Genomic DNA, 25619 nt, shown 5'->3' with positions numbered 1-25619 from the left:
AATTTTTTTTTGGTGTGTTGATGTTTCTCTTAACAAATGTCACTCTTAGAAATCAATCGATTAACCTTTTGGTTTTTTTGGGATCTAGGAGAATTTAACAAGCCTTAATAATATCTATATAATTATTATATAATGCGTATAATGTTTTTAAATAATATTATTTCTTATATAATAAATTTAATTTTGTCTTTCACAATTTTATTCCTATAAAGAATTTATGTATGTATTTTATATCTTATTTTATTATGACTCTAAATTTAAATAAATCATTATTACTATAAAAAAAATTATATATATTATAGTTTTAAAAATGTTTGTTTATATCTATAATAAAGATTACGTATTTTTGTGTCACTTTCTTCGGACAGAGATCACCATATAATTGGCTTGATATAGGAAACGAGACATCGTTGTTGGGGCATGTAATCTCTATCCACTTTCCTCACGATTAAATGCATACATGATTAAGAAAGATGGCAAAAGGCAATGGTTTAGCTCAAGTCTTACTTAGGTGAATAAATTGAGAGGAATGAAAGCATCTTAATTGTTAAACCATTCTTAGGTGAATATAATGTTGAATGATGCAAATTAAACTACTATTAGTGGTAGAAAAGCTAAGACTTTATCTTTTGCTTCTAGCCTCACCTTACTCTTACTACTTATGTCATGCAAATAAAAGTATAAAACTACTCTTTTTTTGCAGAAGAATGTTTGTGATATGGCACATGTGATAAGTTCATTCTTTGTATTCTATGTGAATATATTTTAAGTATATTTTCGCTCTATATTTTTTATTCATGATTTGACATAAATAAATTTGACTATATATGATAATAGTGTTTATTGTTTTTAAGTAATTATTCATTAAAAGCTTCTTCTTTTTTCCAACTCATGGAAGATATTGGTAGCCTATAGGAAGTGGATATTTAAGGGATCACATAATTTATTTGTGCCTACTCATGCAAGCATGGTTAATTCAAGGTTGCTTTGTAGCTCTTTAATTGAGTCTGGAGAGTGTTTAAAACATAGAGTAGACTTGTATGGTTATGTAAAAGTGTTCATTGTGTAAGCTAGTTCTTGAGAACAACCACATCTGATACAAAACCAGTATTGTTAAAACCGTATCGGTTATCAAACTAGTCAGGGTAGTGTTACAGTGGTTTAACCGATGGTTCAGTAATTAAACTACATGCCGGTTAAATCGGACATACCTGCTTTTATATATATATATATATATATATATAAACCTATAACAAAAAATTCAAATAGGTAGATACTCAAATTTATAATTCATATTCATAATCTACTCAAAATCACATAAACAAACAACTTTAACAAATTCAAAGTCTAAATTACAAAACATATATCAATAAAAAAGTATCACCTAACAACTACAAAATATAAATAAATGACACAAGTTCAAAACTCACTCTACAAAACAAATAAATTTAGAGTTTTAACATTTAACACCAAGGAATCAAAGTTGTCTAATATCGAGATTATATTTTTGCACGAAATCCTATCTTCAGACTGTACTCCACGATTACACAAATGTCACTGAGATTACACAGAATGTAAGGAACCAGAATGTGTAATCTAAGTATGCATCGGAAGCATGTGTTTTGAAGTGTTGAAGAAGGGTTGGGAAGATATGTCACATTATAATGGATTTTTTTAAGTTTTTTAAAAAAAAATATATGTGTATAAACCGACTGGTTTAGTCAAGTACCGGCCAGTTTACCGGTTTTGACCATTTTTGACCGATTTTAATACTTGGTCAATTCAACATTTGTATCGTATCAGTTAGGGGTCCAATTTATCAGTTTTCCGATCGAACCGACCGGTACGATACAATTTTTACATCATTGTCCGGGACAACTATCCAACTACCCCATTCCAACCAATATTATGAAGAATGGAAGACAACATGACCTTTTATTAAGAATGGATTTTTGCTAACTTCAACCCTTAGGGCCAATGAGTAATGATAATAGTCTATGGTCAAATTAGTCTTTATCAAGTGTTATAAGGAGTAAATTACATTGATATTCACTAAGTTCTAGTAAAATTACGTAAATCACCCTTCCATTTTTTACACCTACATAAACTATCTTATCTTTATACATATATTATACTGACTACTGTTGAGAAATAAGTGTGACATTTAAAGAAAAATGATGATGAATGTAATTAAATTAAACAAAACATAATATATTGGGTATACAACTCCAAATAATATATAAGACATTTTCATTATTTTTGATTCATTACAAAATGCATCAATAATTCTAAGGAAATATTATTTAAATCAATCTTATATTATAACGGAAAAAAATAATGAAAATGTATAGACTCGTATTATTTGTACTTATTTCCACAATATATCATATTTTGATTAACTTAATTACATGTATCAGTTTTTTTGTTTACAAAATCACTTATTTCTTATATATGAGTAGTTAGTGTAATGTATGTATAAAAATTAGAGAGTTTTTATAGTTGTAAGAAATAAAATGGTATTTTGTTTAATTTTACTAAAACTCAGGACTGTCAGTATATTTTACTCTATAAAATATACTAAAAATGACTAAATTGATTCATATTTAATATTTTTAGAAAAATATAAAAAAAAATCCATTTTTACGGGACCATGAAATTTTTGAGGAATCAAATAATGGGACAAAATATGTACAAGATCACTCGTTGGGCTCATGACTGACCGAGCCTTTGAGCAGGTAAAATCTAACTTAATATATATTTAGAAGAGCATGAAAAAGGTTAAAAATCAGTATAAAGTATAAACTACAAAACATTCCCTTTATTCCACCCACGTGATAGGTGACAGGTTTTCACTTTTAACCAATGTTTGAGTAACGGACAGGACCTCAGGATCCGGTCCGTCTAACTTTTGACCAGATTTAAAAACGATTTTGGTTTGCAGTCTTAACCGAATTAGGATTGAATCACTTTGAAACGGAGAAATTATAGTCAACATGTTAAACCCGGTTTAACCACATTAACTTGGGAAGGAAATCGGACGATTCAATTAAAAAATTAAAAAAATGGAATGCCAATCAAAAAATTTGTTTTACTCTAGTCAAAAAAAGATAAAGATTTACTTCATTAAAATTATATATAATTATTAATTATATAAAACTTTACATTTACAAATAATTATATATTTATTGATAAAACTTATTAATTATGTATAAAATCACCCGGTCAAACCGAACAGTATAACCGTTTAAACTGATTAAACCTAATATAAAACCTCTTCATGTTTGATATCCAGGTTTCTCAACATTGCTTTTAACCATTGAAATAAGGTTAATACTTCAAAAGACTTCATTGCAATAAATGAATGAATGGTTTCCGAAATGCCATGTTTAATTTTTTTATAGCATAGCACCAGAGTCATTGTATCATTTTGCCAATATTTGACATGCTATGTGGTCCAGTTTAGTTACTGCAGAGGAATCTTACTTTTGATATTGTCAGGTATATAATACGTAGTAGCATGATGATCTTCCTTTCATTTTTTACTATGTTTCTAACATTGCCATTATCAGAAACAATGATATCATGTATTAGATTACCGTTTTTATAAATTTTATCAAAACTTTCTAAGTAGATTGCTATAAATTAATCATTTTCTATCATTTCTTCCCCCTCCCTGTTAAATTTTATTTGTTCCGAGGGGTGTGGTGATTAATTTAATCCCCTTAAAACGAATTATACAGTTACAACTGATACAAAATTGATTATCAGAAATTCATTTTGCTGGAGCATGAATCCAATTCCATCTCCTTGGATTTCAGTTCTAATAAATGAAATCCTTATTTGTTTTCCTAAATTAGTTTCAGTCATAATTTCTTCATATTTTACCTCTTTTAATGCTGAGGCTTTTAAACATTGCTTTGTTAGCAACAAAAAATGTTACCCTTAAAAATTTTGGACCCATATTTTCACTCTTGGAACATCATCTCAGACAAAATTTACTAGGAGCTATTCTCAAAACCCACCATCCCCACTCACTTATTCCCTCAAACAGTGTCGATCTTTGTTTCTTGGCCCCCTTCAGCACCAACACTAGAAGCAAAGACCCCAAGAATCACAGGGCATTCCCACAATCCTCCATTAACTCCTCAGCAAATTTGCAGTCATCTTAGTAAAAATTGTGCATACTCGCGTATCGCCACCTCAGGGCAGGCATCATGAGTTAAACTTGCCTACCCCCTGACCAATTCTTAGCTAATAATTTCATACCCCAAAATCAATGTGATTATTGATTTAGATTTCGCATATTTTAGTTTTCCGGAGGGAATTAGGTTGTTGGTCATTTTTATGGTTTAATTGCAAAATCTTGTTCATTGGCCCTCCTATAAAGCAATGCTGATGCTTCCACCCTGTTTTTTATAAGGGAGGGGGAGAGATCCAGCACAAGTTAAATTCAGATTAAAGAATTCATCGAAAAAGAATCAGATAAAAATGACCAGGGGAGATACAAGCATGAATAAAAATGAACAAGTACTTACCAGGCAGGATGAACAACAAATCTTCCAATGGAAAGAGCCCAATTTACCTGAACATGACAAAAGAAAGAAAATGAAAGCCGATATCTTCTATATTATTGTCGAAAAATGAGCGAATGTTGAAGGTTATATGAAATTAAACATTCAAATTGACAAGTAAAAAAATGGTGTTGTATTAGGTGATTTCAGTAAATATGTGCGTTGGATTATAATAGCAAAAGTTACCACACAAAAAACAAATTAGAAAGGGTTTTTAGGGTGGGAGCACAGAAGGATCACGGGGATCACCCTGGTATTCAGTATACTTAAATCAACTTAAAACAGTACACCGAAGAAACAAAAACCAAATTAAAATGGAGAAATCACACCAAATGTGTATTTTTTATATGCATTCAACTGCTTCAATTCAAGAACTCGGTAAGACACTAGGTCACCCTTTTTATCCATTCACACTGTTACTGCAGAGAGTTCAAGAAAAAACTATACCTTATCAGTCCCAGGGGAATTTGCAACTACATGTGTAACCTGATCATCAATGTGATTTGTACAAACAGCACCAAATTGTTCAGCTGTTTGCCACAATGGGTGTAGATTAGGGTTGGCTTCGCCAACAGGAAATACTCTGCTAAATACTATACGACAACCAGCCAATATTTTTCTCTGCTCTGATGCTAGGATACTTCGGACATCAACTTCTTCTAAGGATTGAGAAGCAAAAAAGTTTTGGTGTATTCTCTCAATCACCTACTCGGGGAAGAGAAGGAATTACCAACTGTAAAATAACAAACCATGCGAAATAAAAGAAAATTTTGACTATAATCTCACCCCTAAAGAAGATGCCAGAGTTCCAGCTTCAGGTCTCTCATCATGATCAATCTCAAGAAGAGAAGGACCAGGAAGTCCAAATTGACGTCTACTACAGGGGAAGTAAGTATACCTGCAATATCTTAAAGCTTAATACAGCAACGAAGCATTCACTAAATATATAAAAGCGGTAAAGAATTGCATCTGAAGTTTGAAACCCATTATACTGACCTTTCCACCACTATCAGATTTAGTTTGTTATGAGGCCAGACTCTCACAGAATCATCTATAATTACGACAGCTGATTCCATACCCAAAACACCTTCCAGATCCTTGCTTTTGGGGGCTCTCTCCTCACCATCAACTGAATCAGTATCATCGCCTCTAGAAATAACTCTACCATTAAACAAAGTTCCCTTTGGATCAAGTACCTTCGCCATTTCTGTTGCATACAGCTTGTTTCCCATGGTGTAAAGATGTAGCTCAAAGAGCTTTCTAGCCTAAAATGCATTTCGGAAAGAGTAAATTATGTAAATCAAAACCCAGTACACTGCTATGCCTAAAACGTGTTAAAGAATTGGCATTACCTTCTCCAAGAAGTTCCAGATTCCCGGTCTTAGTTTAGTCCACATTCCCAAGTGAGGAAAACGAAAAAGATGCCTATGAGGCTTCTCACGATCCTGTTCTTCTTTCTTCCTCAGTATCTCATCATGTACAGGATCTACTTCTACAAACTGAGGGAAAATATTAATATGCAATTATAGAAACACACATCTGCGGGATTACTCACTCATTGCAAATTACCTTAGCAGAATTTAGAAGTGTGTGATCTAGGTCCAATACAAGGCATAACTTTCTAGCAGCAAACATTTTATTCTGTTCTTCTATCCTCCTAGCCCTTTCTCTCTGTATAGCAGCCTTTTGCTTCTCGTCATAACCATCAAAAAGATGCTCAACATCTCCCCATGAGCTCTGAGGTGTAGAGGAAACAGAAGCACATGTTTCAGGAGCTGATCCTACGCTAGCCTGCAGGTTCTGCGAGCTAGATACTACAGGTTTCTGTTCCACTCTATCTGATGTAAGTACAGGTGCAGAAGAAAATGCCTGAGTAGCAGGAGAATTGTTTGATGATTGTTGGGTAACAGATATAGTATCAGCAATATTTTTCAGATTCTTGGTGAACGGTCCAGCAATATCAGGTGGTGCAATTGATTGAGAAGGCGCCAATTTTGTGTCAGCCCTAACCTCAAGCTTTGAGGCACTGACATTGTCACCAGTATCCAGGTTGTTTGATGTCGGGAGAACAATTGCATTTGATTGCTCACTCGCCAAGATCCCACTCTTTGGAATAGTACGTCCATGGAGAACACGTCGTGGATCACGAGGTTTCATGCGAATCTTTCCTGAATCATCATGTGGGCTTCGAACCTGAGTGTCAACCAAAGGTTAAAAATAAGATGGAAGGGATTCCATAAAACTCAATTATTAGACATTCAAATTTTGTGACCAATTTTTTCATCTAAGTTGATTCACATATGTTAATTCTCAAAATCAAAAGAAAGAAACCGATAATTGGAAGATAATAACAATGCACGACCACTAGAATATAGCAAAATTTAAGTTCAACAGTGTATACTTCCGAAAAATAATATCATCAAAAGCAATATACCGTGGTGGTTGCTGGTGATGAAATTGGAAGCATTCCAACAGAATTTTGCTGGAGCCCAGTGGTCACTGAAGTACCAATACTCATAGTTGGACCTATTCCCATTGCTGAATTTGCGCTTGCTAGATTTAGCGTATTCATAGAATAATCATCAGATTTGTTTTTGGTTTCTGTCGCTAATCTCTTCCGTTCCATAAGTATGTTTACCAACATTGCTGGACTTACAGTTAAATCTTTCCACACAGCAGGTATGGAAGTTGTGGTGTTAATACTTGCAACTGGCGCCTGCTGATTTCCATTACTTGTCAGGTTGAAATTACCGGAACCAGCACAGGAACTATTTACTGTACCCATAGTCCTTTTGGGTTCGGCTTCCACATTGTTCCTGACTATTGATTGAGATCCAAGAGCAGAAATCTCTTCCAACCAACCACGATTTCCAGTCCCAGTTCTTGGATCTCTAGTTTTATGCTCCAGATTTTCCAATGAAGTTTTCAGTCGTTTTGATACAGCAACATCCAAAGAAGGCTCTTCAGGAACCTTTTGCTTTCTTGAGATTATTGTTCCATCATTTTCCATGTTAGGCATATTATTTATTAGGGAACGTTGGTGGTTAAGATCCAAAGCACTTGCATCAGAATTAATGACGCGAAGTCTAGGATCTCTTGACTTCACTGAAGGTTTTCTAGAGTAAGACCTAGAATCTGCTGCATCAATTCTAGAACTAATCAATCCATGCATACCAGACCTATCCGTGGAAGCAGAAGAAGCATGCAGCTGATTCAAAGACTGTGAGGGTGGTTTGATGCTAATTGCAGAACCAGCCACAGAAGCACTAGAAACCTCCTCATTTGTATCAACAGCCGCATCCTCACAGTCTCCTGAAGGGGTTGGACTTGGAAGTTCTTCACTCATGAAAAAGGTACTTCGACCAAACTTCTGCTGATATGAGGAAACAGCTTTCACAGCATCCGTTACATAGGAATGCAATTTAGAACCTTCACTATCCACTTCCATATTCACAGCCTCCGTCTTACTAGCAGGCAACTCAGACCTAATCATTCCCTCTCCAGCAGAAAATGATTTATTCACAGGGAAACTTGCTAGTTCATGTGTGGGCAACACAGGTCTATCAACTTCCTCTCCAACAGAAAATGCATTATTCAAAGGGAAACACGATGGTGTTTCTCGTGTGGGTGATGGTAAACTGTCAATGTCATGAGCCTTATGAAGGTCGAACAGAGGGACCAGAACCCCTCTACTTTTAAAATTACTTTGTCCAAATTTCAAAGCTTCCGACACCCCAATTGAGATGCTATCCAATGGCTTACTAGAAGAAATCAATTCACCAGCACTTCTATCTTGAATTTCCAGAGTCTTTATCTCATTGCTTTGTGATTCCTTTTCCTTGTTAATAGCCTCACTATTGGCTAAAGCACCAGTAGAATCTAAAGAAGCAATCATGACCAGAATCTGTGTGAATAAGAAACCATGTTTCAGATTCCATCCCATTCTTTATTTCATAAATTGAGAATTGTGTGAAGGGAACACAAAACATCACCTCTTTCAATTGCTCGGGAGTGAGTAAATGACCTTGTTGATCCTTCGCCAAATAAAGTAACCTGACAAGAAAGTTGCAGCCAAGAGGAAACACAAGTTAGAGATCAATGGTATTGCATCTTTAATGAATTCACAACCACACAGTAAAAGAAAACAAGGGTGCTCTGGTGCACGAATCTCCCACCTGATGGGGTATAAAGATGGTAAATGTACATAACCTTACCCGCGCAAGTGAAGAGAGGTTGTTTCCTGGATTTAAACCCATGACCCCCATGTCATAAAGAAAGCAACCTTAATGTTGGGCCAAGGTTCACCCTCTACAACCACACAATAAAAGGGAAAAACATAATTAAAAACCTTATTATGGTATCCTTGTTCTGTTCTTTCTGGGAACTCTCCATGGAGCTGAATACCTACAACAAGTAAGCAAGCAATTGTGACACACAATTCGCAGCACAGACAACAATTATATCAACATAAGTTGCAATAAGCAAGTATCTTACAGAATAGATAACTTCAATTGCATTGAATGACAAGCCAACAAGAACATCATCCTTGTCAGAAACAGCGTGCAAAGCACTCTGCAGCCTGCCACAACTCTCGGCAAACAATCTATAAAAACAAGTCAACGACAAAGACAAGCAAACAACTCAGTGTCATAAACTCCACTGCCAGCAATTCATAAAAAAAGAACAAACAAAACCAATCAAAAAGTGCTACTTACTCCTCCACACTAGCATTAGTAAAACCCTCCAAAACTTCCCTAACACTTTTTCCCTCCGAATTCAAAACACACTGAACATTCCCTCCTTCTGGGTCAGCATCACCATCAATCTCACCCTCCTCCAACTCCCCATCATCTTTATCGAGATCAATCACCACTTGACCATTCATAACCACATCCTCCTTAACAGTACCCGAACACAACTGATTCGAGTTATCAACATTGGCATCATTAACAACATCCATCACAAATATATCATTGAGAGGCTTATTCTGCACTGCTTGTGCCCAAGCAAGATTGTACAAACCCGAAGCATAACCACTACAAATAGTTGGATACTTAGTGTAAAGATCATTAACAGCCCAAACCCTAGCAGTGGAATCCTCTTTAGGCTTATTATCATTCACCTTAATAACATCTTGCTGCTTCTTGAAATCCTCTTCACTAATCTCTTCAACAGAAGCAGTATCCGAAATCTCACCCTCCTCTACATCCTCAACTTCGTTCGTCATCGCTTCAATCTCTTCTTTTTCCGTAATTTTCCACTTTCTATCACAATCGAATCGAATAACCATATATGAATCAAAACACCACACTGATACGAAACCGAAAAAATCCAAAATTACAACAATGATTTCACGGCAAGATTAAATTAGGGTTTCAGTTTTCGATTTTTTTTTACAGATCTCGTCGAATTTAAAACGAGTTGACAATGTTAAATCGAATCGGAGATATGTGATTGCGAGATTGAGAATCGTTCTTGAAATATCCGAAGCGATGATTTGTGGAGAAATCGAATTCCGTCGCAAACGGATTGAAGAAAAAAATAAGATAATGAAATTAAAAAGTTTTTTATTTTAATATAATAATAACTGTGATGATAAAAATACGGAATCACAGTGGGGAATAAAGAGGAGACAGTGTTTTTATATGGAAGGAGAATCTAAGTGAATCTAGACCGTACACGTCAATGATCCCTACAGTGACAACATGCCTTTACTACCGAAAATGACAGTGGAGATCCCGTAGATATCTGATGTCCGAAATAATATATCACTAACTGCTTGTAACTGATCATAAAAATGATTAGTTATTAAAATTTTAATTTCAATATATTTTTTCAAATAATAATAATCATTGACATATAGAATTATAAAATTGTGAGACGAATATGTTCCATGTAGATGTAAGATTGTTTTAGTCTCCTTCATGTACTTCCAATTAAGATTTTAGAATGCCAAATATATTTTACTTTTTTAAGTTTGATTTAAGGATGCATATAATAGATCAAGTATTGTGATAGAATAAATCTTGATTAGGTAAAGTTTGATACTATAAAATTAGAACTTTAAAATTTATATATTGTTAGTGTAAAATCTTTTATACTATCGATATATCAATAGTAGTTAACATATAAATAGTAAAATATTTATTAATAGTATAAAAAACATCTACACTATTAATGCATACCTATTAAATCCTAAAATTAGATGTCCCCTATCTCATTATGTAAGATATTATAATGTATTAGATAGAATCATTTTTTAAATGAACAAAATAATAATATATTTTAGGGTTTTGATAATGGAATTTTATGTATTAACGTTAAGTGACCCTCAATCTTAATTATTGATTTTTTTAAAGTCTAATAGACCAAATGAACGAGTGAAATAAGTATATATGTATATATATATATATATATATATATATAATGCACTATATTTTTTTAAATCTCAGCCATATATAAATATAAATACAATAATTGAAATTATATTAATACCATATGTATATTATACGGTATGTTTTTAAATAATCTTATTTCTTATATAATTTATTTAACTTTCATACACCTTCTAATTAAGACATAACAATGCTACAAACTTTCAAGATAACAAAGAATGATTGCATCCTAGTTACTCACTCAACCTCATGTACATGGCACAATTGTAGATTTTCATCACCAGACACAAACTATTTGTTGCTTACATGCTAAAGTTTGTTACAACAAATAAATGCACATCACCAACTACTTGACTTAATTGTTGAATTCTCATACGAAGGAAGACATTTTAGGCAACATATTAGATGTTATAATCATATATTTGCATTCACTTCATTATAAGTTCATCTTGATAACAACTTAGTCACAACTAGATGTGATACCTATACCTTTTGTCCTCAAGATTCAATTTATTACAACGGTAGAGGATTACATCCCAATGGAGGAGATAGAGCATATTTCATTTTATTATTAATTATTTAGGACACAAATCATTAGTTACATAATGTGATGTCGAAAAACCCTCAATTTCATAATAATGTAGTTTCGAAGTTAAAACATATATTTCATCTTCATATTCCCTTTATACATGTCTTTAAGCTATTTGCATTACAAAAAAGTGTTCATAAATGTAGGCGTTTATCATTAAAGAGCGTCATGCTAACCAACTATAATATAATCTTCTAGCTACTTCAATCTGCTAATTATACACTCCACCTATAAAGATAATTGCAAGTGATTCAATTATTTGAATATTTAGTTTTTAAAAAATAGGATTGAACAATTACCCCAATCAAATATATTCAATTGAAAATTACAATATCTACCACAATTTATTATATATGACATTTATAGCATATAGAATACATATTACAAACGATATGAAAGTGGGTTGACAAACACGACAATGTCTATCAACACGCTAGTGTTTATAACCCCATCTTATTATGTGTATAAAATTAAAATTTATGACTCATGATAAATTTTATTTATTACACTTTAGTGTAGATAATTTTTATTTAAGAAAGTAATAACTTATAATATACATTTTTGAAGAAAGAATATGTGAGTTGATAGATACAATGTCTACCAAAGTACTAGATACAATTAATAATGATAATATAATACATTATTATTACTGACTTGAAAGCTACAATATTTCCTCTCAACACTCATTTTTTTATTTTACTAATTTTAATATTATATATTAATTTTAATTTTAGAGGAATAATATCATACGATATAAGTTGAGAATATATTTTATTATTAATGATAAAATATGTAAAAAATAAACTTAAGTGTTTAACTATCAATTTCTTTTATCAATAGTGAGTGTAGACACATTATTTTTTATAATTGCTATTATGTACATGTTTGATGTGTGAATCATTTAAGTAAATGACACACTTCCAAATTTTGCATCAAACTCAACTTCATAGTACTTTAACTTACTCTTTTCCTTATTACAATGTGTCTTTAATTAAATTACATAGATAAAGATGATTGTTACTTTTCTTGATCTTTTGTAAATTATTATAACATTAAAAATTTCCCTTCTAATAGAAACTCAGCAAAAAAAAATTTGTTCCTTGTTAATTAGAAAATGACAAATAAGGAAAAATAATATTGCATAAAAAATATAAAGCATGTTATAAAAAAATTACCAAATTTTTTTAGATAATACCTTTATAACAAAGATCGTAGTTTTTGTAGAAATAGAGGAGAGAGAAGGAAAGGAGAGAAGTTGAAGAGGAAAAAAATATGTTTCTCTCATTTGAAAGGCTAAGTCGTATGCATGTACGACTAATGCGCTGCACAAAGCCCATAACTAGTGAGGGGTCCAATTCTTTTTATCTACACAAGTAAATTTCAGTTATACATTTTTTATTCTTTTATACAAAAAAATATTTTTCCTTCCTATTCACTATTCATATGTTAATTATTACACTTTACTTATGAATTTATTTAATATTTTGTTGATTGTAGTTATTATTGTTTTATATTATCATAGTTGATGTAATTTAGAATCAACGACCACATGTACAGAGAAAACATGATATCATTCAAGACCTATTAAAAGTGTGACAAAAAAATAAAATATATTTGACTCGAATCCCTAATGAATAGTAATAATAAATAAGTAAAAAAAGAAGAAAATATGTCATAGGCTATCACTTTTTTTCATTAGACTTCTTTTTTGTTGAAATATTAGTGGAAATTATTTTACATAATTAACTTTTTATGTATAAGATACTCACTTTCCACTCTCATTATTTATTTAAATTTTGACATACAAATCTTGTTTATTTTGTTTGATATATATGGGCCCTTATCTTTCCCCGCAAAAGGCTTATAAAATGTCAAGACCCTCTTTGTTTGGTTTAAGAGACAATATGAGGATAGAAAAAAAAGTGCAATATAACTCAATAAGCTTAGATGAAAAAAATGGAAGTGGATATGAAAGATGGAAATAATAAATGCTTATTTTAATATTATCTATAAAGAAACAACACAAAAAATCAAATCAATTTCTCACTAATTTCTCTCTTTTTACTCTCTTTCTCCCAATTTTATTTTTTTACTTTTTTCTATCAAACAAAGGAGCCTATAAGAAGATAAACTTCATCCATTTCAAAATAAAAATGATAGTGATAAACTATATATACTTCACCAAACCCTACCCTACTCTTCTATATTAACAATAATATATGCCCTATTGGATTACATTGTGATGGAGCATGAGATCATTATTTTTGTGTTTGGGCTTGATTGCATTATTCACATTTGAAATTGAGACCTTGATCAAACTTAAAGTATAATCAAGGTGGCTTAGTTCATTTTTTTATTCTTAATTAGCTAAAGTATATTAAAATGCCAACATACTAACAATAAATATGCCCTTACTTTTTAATTTACATTCAAACACACTTTAAAAGAAGCTTTGTTAAATAAAAATCGTTGTACACTTCATGTAATTCGTTGACATAATTTTAATTGGTGCATGTATATACTTCATGTATCACTCATTAAGCTTAGGTACACATTGAGGGAACACACGTTTTTTTAACCATTAAAATGTATGAGTCAAAACAAAGAAATGTGAAAGTAACATGTATGTTTTTAACCATATGAATGTGTGAGTAATATGTATTCTTAACCATATAGCAAAAAAAAAATGAGAATATACTAAGAAACTAAAAAGGGAAAAATGAATTAGTGGGTCAAATTAGATTAAGTTTTTAGAGCTTGATAGTACAAGCTAATGACAATTCCAAAACCCTAATGAAATAAACACTTAGATCATGTGACTCCTTGATCTTCATGTCAATTAAAGAAATAAAATAAAATAAAAATTATAATCAAAACCCATCACAAGAAAATATTGGAAAACTATTTTTAATTTTTTATAAAAAAAATGCAAGGGTTTAGATAATTTAATAAGGATACAACATGATGTAGAAGCCAAATTTGAAGTTACTTGGAAGGTCTTCAATTGTTTTAAGAAATGGTTCTACAATAATGGAGTACCATGACATGATCTGAAGTTGATGATGAAGAATCTGAAAGCAAAGTTTTGGTGTCATTCCTTTGAGTCCAAATGTTATCCCTCACATGCTGCAATGTCAAGAAAGGTACAAGTTGTTGCCCTCTGCATGTTATCTCTATCTGCAATAGTAATTCATTCATTGTAAACTTATTCATTATTATCATTTTCAACCATACTAATATATGCACCACATGAGGAATATATGATTAAACAAAAAAAAAACTAGTGTTTTAAATTGTACTAGGCACTTATAATTATCGCTATGATTATTTAGTTTCACAATTTTTAGATATATCGACTATATTTTCTTATAATTATAACTACAATTTAACAGGCTATAAAAATTAGCAATATAGATGAACTGATTAAAATACATCCACATCATAATTAGGCACTATTAAATTCATAATACAAACTTACAATCTATTTTCCAACATTTTTATAATCTATACTATATATCTATACTATATATAAAGATAAAACATGGTGTAATTTCCAGTATAGTGTAATTTTCACTTCCTGATTTGCTCTTAACATTATTTAATTTTTACGAAAAATTTATAACCCTATATAACTATCACTAACACCTTAATTAATCATATATCTTAACAATATTATCATAGATACAAAAAATATAATATAAAGTACACAAAACACTATAAATACATTATAATTATAAAAAAATGAAATATATAACAATTGAATATGTAATACCATATAATATTGATCAACAGACACGAAGTGTTCGTGCCGGTACACACCTAGTTATAATAAATGCAATTTAATCTCAACAAAAAGAATTGTACACTTAATTTTCGTAATACATTAATTCTTCTAACAAATTTCAGCTATATTTATAACCACTCAGATAAAATTGTGAGAAAAAAGTACGAATCTAATGATACTTTGTAAATGTTTATGGCAAATGTATATGAAATCACTATGAAGTCATGCTTTGTCAGTGGGTTACGTATTGGCCTAATTACCAATGAATAGAATCTTTGTAACTTGTACTTTATGCATAAGATAGATCAACATTTCCATTTTCCTATATAGCAATTATTATATTATTTATTTTCAATTATTATTATCTTTTTAAAAATAATACAAATAAATAATTTATCGACTATATATAAATTTTTATACTATTAATACATACATGTTATACTAATCATTTTAATTTTAGTGAAAAAGCAATTATTTCAGGTAAGGCAAAGATTCCTAAATCTTAAAGCATGCACGCATATTTGGGTTAGTGGGAAATCAACCCACGATCGTAAAAACTGTCCCCACTTTAATCATTATGAGGGACCCATTCACACTTTGCTCCTAAGCCATAATCATGATTCATAAAACTTAGATTTTTCCTATTTTAATATTATGCTCCAATACTATTATGGAGTAGTACCTATTATTTAAGGAGAGAAAAATATATAAAGATAATGTAAGAATTTTTTATATTGTTACTATATTATTTATCGTTTTTTCAATCATTATTAACTCTTTAAGAAAAGTAATATAAATAAAGGGTAAATAATATAATGATTATGTATAAATTTTTAGGATGTTAGTTGCATAGATTTTACAATATTATTATTTATGACACCACGATGGAATATCAAATGGTTAATGGTGTGTATTATTGCTGAATCATTTAATGGACTTTTGAATATTCTAAGTCTTATAATATGTCTCAATATTGTCTTATATATAATGGTTCTTGTTTACATTGTTGTTTGATCTTTTGATATCATCGCAATTACATGCTTCTTTTATTTAATTCATAGAAGAATACTCCAATCATGCACGGGGATCTCCCAAAAATATTTATTGTATAAATTAATAGAAATATACTTTCATTACATGTTTTAGGAAGGGGTTCACTTTATTAATACTCTAACTCTAATTGTCTTTTAATATTTTTTGTATTAATTAATGATTTTTTATCTGCAAAACAAATATATGAAACAGAATAAAGTATGAAGAACAATAGTTACTCACTTACTCCACACCACAAAAACTTACAACAGATTTTAATATAGTTTTAAACATTCAACATGGTTTATATTCGAGATAAGAGAAAATTACAGAGATTAATTAAGGTCTTTGATTTTAAGAAAATCATTTCTAGCACTTTATCTAGTGTGAAAAAGATTTTTTTGTCAAAAATTATATCATTTCTAACAATTATTTTATGCATTAGTTAATTATAACTATATTTTTATTTAAGAATAATTGCTAGTTTAATTATTAAAAATGTGTTTCGACAATTGAGAATACTAATAATATTTATACCTATAACTAACAAGTATTACCCATCATAAATATACTAGAAAGAAGTTATAATTAATAAACAAATAAACAAAAACTTAAAGGAAGACCCTAAACACAAACATAATCTACAATATATAATAATATGGTGGATCCTTGAAGCACGACGTAGAATCGGGTAAGGCAAATTAAGAAAATCAACATAATAATATTTATATTTAATATAATATAAATACAGCATATATTCTCTTCTTTGTTTCCTACTTCAAAGGGACCAAATCACTTGTTTTTATTATAGAATTTTCATGCTCATCATGCACGTCTTCATCACGTTATTACTACATGAAATAATTGCCCTTTTGATTTTTCATCATCAACTACCTAACTAGTTTTACTACATGTCATGTCATAGAAATAAATAAATAAAGACTAACTCTTTATTCATTATTTAATACTTATTATATCACAGTCTGAAATTGAAAAAACCATGTCAATTAATAAATAATTGAGTGTCGTAGTTCTTCATATCTATCCCTACTATTTATTTGTTTTTTAGATTGCATGCATATCAATGATAAAGTTTTATTGTATTTAATTTTGTAAATATATGAGGTGTTGTTATAAGCGAAAGTGACTTGGTCATTTAGACATGAAATTCTAAAAAAACAAATAATTAATGTGTATATAAAAACTATTATTTGAAGTTTCCACTCAAATATATACATGGAGAGATAGAGAGAAGGCATGAAGAGAAGTATTGAGTGGTGAAATTGACATGCAGGATAACGTGTGATTTTTGAAGCCCTAGGATATGATGTTTGAATTAAATGAGTATTGCAACATTTTTGTATGAATATAATGAGTATTAACTAATTAGGCCAAGATAAAGGTATAGCAAAGTTGAACATAAAGTCAATGCACTCTTCATAAATTTGAAAAGCAATAACCATAGGAAAAAGGAGTGGTAGGTTGACATTACATAACAAACAGCACCAAGGCAAAAAGAATTTGAAAGATGAGAACATTGAATGCATCAAATATGGAACAACATGTATAACACAATTGTGAGACAACAATAATATTTTTCTATAAAGTATTATAGATAAATCAAAATTTATAATTAATTACCACACACTTGTAACAATGTGTATATCATTTTTTATTGGTAATTGTTAGTATGTTAGTATTTTTGTTGTCAGTAAATCTTAAACATTCAATATTCTTTACTCACATCCTTCACCAAATCACCTTATAATTCTTTTTTTTTGTTAGTGAGACTCGAACCCCATAACCTTCTGCACACTGTTCCTTAAACATTTTATCTTTACTCTGGGTATCTTATTAAAAAATAAGTAGATATCTATATTTTATTTTTTGTAATATTATACTTTACCATGAATTTTTTTCATAAACATCACCACAATTATATTGCATATATTTTTTATTGACAAATACTAACATATTAATATTTTGTTGTGAATAAGACTAAAACTTACAACATCATTCACTCCATTTCTTAATTTTTTACCCTAACCATCACACTACCTTATCATTCCTAATTATATTACATATATGCAATTGTTTATCTTATAACTAGGATTCTATCCTAATGAAAGCATTAGTTGTAATTAAAGTAAGCATATACTAATTTAATCAACAACATGGGTATCTAAATCAAACACAACAAGGGTGGTTGACCCAGAATTAAATATTTGCATGAAACTTTGACTAGCAGAATTGAATGTCGATTGTGCGTATCCTCCAACCTAACGTGATATATATATATGTATATATATATATATATATATATATATATGTATGTATATATATATATATATATGTATATATATAAGACACTATTGGTAATGCAAGCCATGAACGTATACAAAATTTTGCGTACTAGACTACAAATTCAATTAAACAATTGGGTTCCAATGAAATCCGTGCTGTTTATTTTATACATTTGATAATAGGTTCTTATGATTTTTCCACTTTGTTGGGACTATAATAACATGAAATATTTAAGGCCATTATATCATCCTCATAATCTCACCCAAACCCATACAAAACAAGTAGTGAAGAGAATGAAATATTAGTGAAATGGTTTAAGACACAATTTGAGATAACAGATCTTTATCCGTGCAAGAGACAAAATGCTATATTTCCGAGCAAAAATTGAAGTATCAATACCATTATTTATTCCTAGTAGATCAGGTCTTAGTAATCTCAAATGCATGCATGCATGGAGAATATCATAGGATACAAAAACTAATCATAACCTTCTGCATTATCTACCTTCCAAATTCACATTAGGGTGCCTTTACCTAACGTTTCAAGTGTTTGTCATTGATAATTATGCAGTAGGGTTCTATATATATGTTGCGTAGTTTTTTTCTAATGATTCAAACCTTTATTTCGTTATTATAGGAAGCAAGAATTAGTGGTGTTCGATGATGAAGTGTCTATGAAGTATAGTAAAGTTCTTCGAGACGCAATAATATCCACATTCTAATAATATCACTTAATTCATGGCCTCGTGCACATGATTAATAATGGGCGTAGAGTATATGATTAATAAAGTTTTCATCGCTGATAAAAAAAATCATACACGTCTATAGAATATTATAATTTGAAACTGTGAACCCAATATCACAAAGGATCTTCCTCTTTTCAAATTAATTATTTTTGGCTAGAAGGACTAATCATAAACATTGAGGGTATCTGTTGTATGAATATATAGTTATATACTTATTATAATATATATCTTTAAGTGGTTTCTCAATATATCTTAGTTAAGCTGATAAAAAAAATTAAATTTCATGTTTTGAACTGTTAAGGTACACCTAACTAATAATATCCCAATATTTATGCTATCTGGAGGTCTAGGAATGATTTTATTTTTAATTCAGTGCATCCCTTTCTCGATAAATGTTTTTGAGGCTGCTATGATTACTTCTTGACTTTGGATTAATGGGAAAAGAGACAAAGATCAGATCTTTTTTTCGGACCGGATAACAAACCCCGTTTTTTGTGTATGTTGTAAAGACTTTTAGTTTTTCTTTTTCTCTCTTGTAATTACTTTTTCTCTTAATAAAATCTTTCTTTTTGCCGATAAAAAAAACTAATAATGTCCCAATTTTAACAATCCAACCACCATACTTCAACATATATACTACTAACCAAACACAAGTTCAATTTCTTGGGATCTTATATGTGGAAGTTGGGTATAGTTTTGAATAGACAAATAACTTGACTACTATAATCAAATCATGTTATCATGCATAGAATCTGAGTGTGAAATGCAAATAAAAACAAAAAATGAAGACAACTATCATGAAATATACTTCTTACCAACTTAATTTTTTTAAAAAAAAGCTATGTATCCATCACTAGATAAACCTGTTTTATTATTTCTTCTGTATCTTTCATGTTTTGGTGGGTACTTAGTTATAAGCTATAACATAGTTCCCTTTTCCATTTGGGGTTGTCCTATATAAGCTGATATTTTAATTTTTTCTTTAATGAGGGGAAAACAAATGGGATTAGAAAGGAACAAGAGTAAATTAGGATTATGAATATAAGTGATTAATTTAAAAAGCTAAAGAGATATTATGGTTGAAATTTGAAGTACCTCTGATTCGTTCTCCAATCTGAGTTTGCTAACTAGATACTTCAATATCAACCGAACTGTCATCTTTCCATCTCTGAAAGTAAAAAAAAGAAATGATGAGTTTTGCATACTATCAAATCATCATTACACACTGACAACAAAATTCTTAACCTATTCATGAAAGGAGAGAAGAAAAAGAAAGAAAAAAATTACTTTACTTACTTGATTCTCAGGTAGGTCTTAGGTATTTGGGGCAAGAGTGGTTCTTTACCTCTACATTGCAAACTAAAAAGCTAATTAGTGATATACAACAACGCCTATTCAACAACGAATTCCACGATAACACTGTTAATAAAAAAGGTGGAAGCTAAACAACAACACATATTAAGGCATGCGCTGTTAAACTTCATATATGGCGTAGTGATATATATATATATATGAATGAGTTAACTGAAGAAGAAAAGGGACAAAATGTTGGTGAAATATAGAAGCAATAATTGATATATTTAAAATGTACCAACAAAAAAAAAGAATGAATTGAATTAGCTTACTGATTTTGAGAAGCTTGTAGCATAAACCATATTCCAGAATGAGGTCTTCTTGGAGGATCAACAACTCTAACAGTAGTGACATCTGAGGTTGGTCCAGCCACAAGATCAAGTTGATGAAACCCAGAAGAGGATGATGAAGAAGGGAAATGAGGAAAGGGTGTTGCAAAGTAAGATCCTAAAGGCCTAAAAGAAGAACTAGATTGTAATGAATAAGAAGAAGATGAAGTAGTAACAAAAGAGGAAGATGGCATAATTGGCATTGAATGATTTTGTTGTTGAATGTTACCAAAGGCTTGAGCACTAAATGGACCACTTGGCATGCCCATGGACATTGAAGTTTGTTCCAAAAGTAAAGAAGCACTACCAAAACTAGACCCTCCTTGACAACTTCTCCCTGAAAACATAGTTGGTGAGGAAGACCAATTATAATTATGGCTCCTATTATCGGGTAACAGGTCTAACTCTATTAGACCTGAACCGATAATTGGAGCCATTTGATGATGATCACCTTTGGATATTTGGTGGTGCTTGGTAGTTGTCATTGCAGCCGAATGGCTCTGATAACAACTACCTACACTTAGTTGAAGCCAATTACTACTATTGTTATTGTTTGCTTTTTCTTCATCCTTTGGGGTATAACCAGATTCAGGATCAGGTTCATAAAGAGTAGTACTAGTTTGTGCCCTTGATTCATCCTCTTCAGCCATGGGCCTAACCATAAAATCAGATCCTAAACAATTATAATAATAATAACCTTCAACACCAACTTGGTTCATAGCACTTTAAGTGTCACAACCGTAGAATACACAAGTAGTACTTGTCTTTTGTTTGCTGTTTCGAGAAGGAACCATGGTCATATTTGACAACACCAAAATCCATTGATGCACACATGTTTGATCTCAACTCCACAAGCCATGAATGATGGAAAAAGAAACATAATAATAAGATGAAGAAAGGTTTGGAATCTGGGGTTGTTTATATTATTTAGGAATAAAAGGGTGTGGCATAGAAATTGAATCTTGGTTTATCATTATCATCATCATGATTCATGATGAAGGAGTCTTATAACATGATAGTCATCAACTATGTAGATAAGGGTTTTGGTTTGTTGGTATAGTAGTTTAAATTATAAATGGTTGAAGCAAAGAGAACACTATAATTCTTTGGAAATCTCACTTTCTAGTATTCTCTTTGTTTGGAAGGTTGTGCAATGAAACTATTTGCAGAAGCTATGAGAAAGAGAGAAAGAGAAAAAGAGAAAAAGAGAAATGATGGTTTTTTCTGTCAGTTGAATTAAATATTGTTGTAGGAATTGATTGTGATGTTTAATATTTTTGTATTTTACAGGGTAACTTGTATTGCTTAATAAGTTGTCAAAATTTTATGTGACTGCAAATATGTGTAATAATTTTAAAAAAAGGTTAGATACCAACAAGAAACACAATATTTAACTGTTAGAAAAATCATTTTAGAAAACAAAATTTACCTAGTCAAATTAGTTGATAATCAAACATGAAGAATTTTTTATGGGTAAAAGAAAATTTTAGCAATGACAGAATTATAAGAGCTACTTCAAAACATATTCAAGGATTAACTGATTACAATTTAGATAAGCTAAGTTAAAATAAAGTGTATGGTTGGTGCAGCAAAAGACTTGTGTGGATTCATTAGTCACAAACAATTAGATAAAAAATATATAGAATAAATAAAAGAAAATAACAAAATTTGTTAACGAAATTCAGTCAATTATGTATATGTCTTTAGGACTGCTGAGAGGTAACTAATATATTATAAAAGAATAATGATTAGAAGCTCTAGTACATTCATGAACTCAAATGTCTATGTAATGTTTCTAATTGGTGCTTACATTGTGTGTGGTGCATATTACAACAAGGGACTTGAGTCCAATATATAACATTGGTCTCTTACCTTCATTTCAATATTATGCAATGTGGGACTTCATATAATAATATATTTCAAGTATCCTCAATGATCTTCATCTTAATTGAAATAGACAATTATATCGCTTATTAGAAAATCTATGCAATAATCTTCACCGTATTGAATATCATGTTTCACCTTACTTAATGTCTAATTATTTTTAATAACTCCCGACATAAGAACATGCTCCCCTTTAGCACAAGCATTTCTCAGTATTCCGAGAACTCAACTATGCAAACTTGTAGTGCATGTTCTCGTATCGCCATCTAACAGAACATGTTGCATAGCTTTACATTGCTAGGATGTCTTTTAAGATTATGGAACATTTATATCAAAGTTTACCGATAAACACCCTCTTCAATAATCAACTACCTGAATTATTAAACTTCCTTGAAAAGCCTTAGCCTTTACCACCATTTTTTTATAAGCAAAATGTATTAAAATCAGCATAAGGGGCGCTAACCCAATACAAACAAATATTAATTAGAGATCTTCTTTCAGTACATAGAAATACAATACTTTGGATCAATACACCAATTCGAAAACATCAAAGTAGTTGAACCGATTTTTGAAAGGAACCAGGTCTAAGACATTGCTTGAATTAAATCTAGAATGTGCGCGTAGCTCACCTCATTTTGATAAAAGATTAAATCATTTTTCATAACTCATATAGACCACACCACTCTGAACCACAACATCCTCCAATACTTACCCCCCTTTGAAAGTCTACCAATATCATCATGAGAGTTCATGGAATCAACAATAGTTGTAGAGTTCGTCTCACGAACTTGGAGCCAAGAATAAACTCCTTCCCAAACATTACATCTCTACCAATGTCCATGTTATACCTTGCATCAAAGTTAATGTATGTGTTATACCCTACATTAAAGTGAGTCAGAGTCTGTGTGCTTTCTTGGATTCACTCGCAATTAACATCCTTCACCGTGACATTACAGACATGTCGTTAAGATATTTCACTTCTCATATCAAATGAGATCATCATCTCTAACATCTAGGAAGACATTGTTAACATTTATCTCATAGCCTAACTCAACATTTGAGTCCTTATCTTCACCTTAGTCCAAATCCAGTATATATCTTAATCCAACACAGTTATGGTCCCCATCATGGTTCAACCATATTTCCCTCTTATAAGCTACAAGCTTAGCGTAAACAAACTCATAAGTTATAAATATGTTTCTATCTAAATAAAACGTGTTGGGTATGTTTCTACACAAGTTTTTCTCTCTACTCTCCAACTACTCTACTAATTTTTTTTTCTTCTTGTAATTATTTCATGTTTTATAATACTAAGTTAATTTTCACCTACTTTTTTTAATTAAAAAACAAACAAAACTGATGCGTATGAATTAGTGTGTAATTTACTAATTTATAGAGAGGTGGTGGATAAAAACAAACAGTTTTAGGCCATGTTCCCATAAGAAAATGACTGCAAAGGGTTACACACCCTTTTTGTTATATCGCTAAAAGCTCTTTTTCAACCCTAATAACCTTGTGATCGGTTACTCTAATTAAATCATTGATTCTTGATAATATTTGGTAGCCAATATAATAATCAATTAATTATTAAACTAACTTTTGGTTGTTTTTTAGCTAAGAAGTTTTAACTAGATAGTTTTTTAAAGGTATATGTTTTCTAAAACATAGTAAAATGGTCTCTTAAAATTTCGTTTGTCTTCATCTTTTAGCATTTTTGCATGTTCATTTCAACCTTTTTTTTAGTGTATTTAATTCAAGGTTATTCTAATGGATGGACTTGTGGAGAATATTCAACTGCATGCTTTTAGAATAATGCAACTTTTCAAAATGTTGTTCTCAAAAGTTTACTTTTACAGTGACTCTTATTACAAGTTTTCGAAGAAGTAACTCTAAAGGCATATTTAGTTTTTTAGAGTGGCATGTCAGCAATATAAATATTAATTAATTAGCCTATATTATTTAGCTTCATGTTGCCCATATCTTTTTTTATTAAATATACCATGACAAAGGCCACTTGAGATCATAAAATAATGTATTTGATCAGTGATTATACAAAAGGGTTTATACATAATTGTTTTATAAATAAAAAGTTATTGAAATACTAAAAAAAAGTCCAAATTAAATAATCTAGAAGCAGAGAAAAGTGCAATTTTTTTTGGGTATTTTGTTGTCATGTGTGGTTTTATTGCATTGGGAATTGGGGAAGAACAACATAGAGAAGAATATAACTAATTTAAGTGGGAGGGCATAATGACCTACCTGTCAAAATGGCATAGAAAGACAAGCATGCATGTATATATAATAAAAAAATAGTATCAAGTGTCCTAATAATATTGATTAATAAATTCATATTTGAAACATTGTATTATAAGATGGTATATTAAAATTTTAAAAGTTGTGATATCTAATACAACTTTTCTATCTTTTTATTCCTTATCGAATCTCCTTTAAGAGATTGATTTATAGAATAATGAAGAAGATAGGGGGAAAGGGCATTAGACATAAGTTATTAATTAATTATTAAGAGGTGATATAATTATAAAGAAATGAGTAGAATAAAGGAGTTTCATTTTGGCATGCATGATGATGGTGTCTCCACACAACCCGAGAATCAAAACACAATGAAATTTGAT

At 30.6% G+C, this 25619-nt stretch overlaps 2 protein-coding genes across 2 annotated transcripts; both read right to left on the bottom strand.

Annotated features, from left to right (window-relative positions):
• Nucleotides 3886-10166, bottom strand: LOC109330114 (RNA polymerase II C-terminal domain phosphatase-like 3). Its single transcript, XM_019564149.1, has 12 exons — nucleotides 9287-10166; nucleotides 9066-9174; nucleotides 8920-8975; nucleotides 8564-8624; nucleotides 7006-8475; nucleotides 6141-6764; nucleotides 5924-6070; nucleotides 5568-5836; nucleotides 5358-5469; nucleotides 5019-5276; nucleotides 4536-4582; nucleotides 3886-4406 (listed from the first exon to the last, which is right to left on the bottom strand). The coding sequence occupies exons 1-12, from the start codon at nucleotides 9859-9861 to the stop codon at nucleotides 4343-4345; spliced, it is 3792 nt and encodes a 1263-aa protein (XP_019419694.1). The 5' UTR covers nucleotides 9862-10166; the 3' UTR covers nucleotides 3886-4342.
• LOC109325615 (uncharacterized protein DDB_G0271670-like) lies at nucleotides 14478-21936 on the bottom strand. Its single transcript, XM_019558077.1, has 5 exons — nucleotides 21863-21936; nucleotides 21046-21825; nucleotides 20717-20767; nucleotides 20516-20588; nucleotides 14478-14732 (listed from the first exon to the last, which is right to left on the bottom strand). The coding sequence occupies exons 1-5, from the start codon at nucleotides 21934-21936 to the stop codon at nucleotides 14565-14567; spliced, it is 1146 nt and encodes a 381-aa protein (XP_019413622.1). The 3' UTR covers nucleotides 14478-14564.

This window comes from Lupinus angustifolius, chromosome LG02, assembly GCF_001865875.1.
Source record: "Lupinus angustifolius cultivar Tanjil chromosome LG02, LupAngTanjil_v1.0, whole genome shotgun sequence".
Lineage (NCBI taxonomy): Eukaryota > Viridiplantae > Streptophyta > Magnoliopsida > Fabales > Fabaceae > Lupinus > Lupinus angustifolius.
This window is presented reverse-complemented; position numbering and strand designations above follow the sequence as displayed.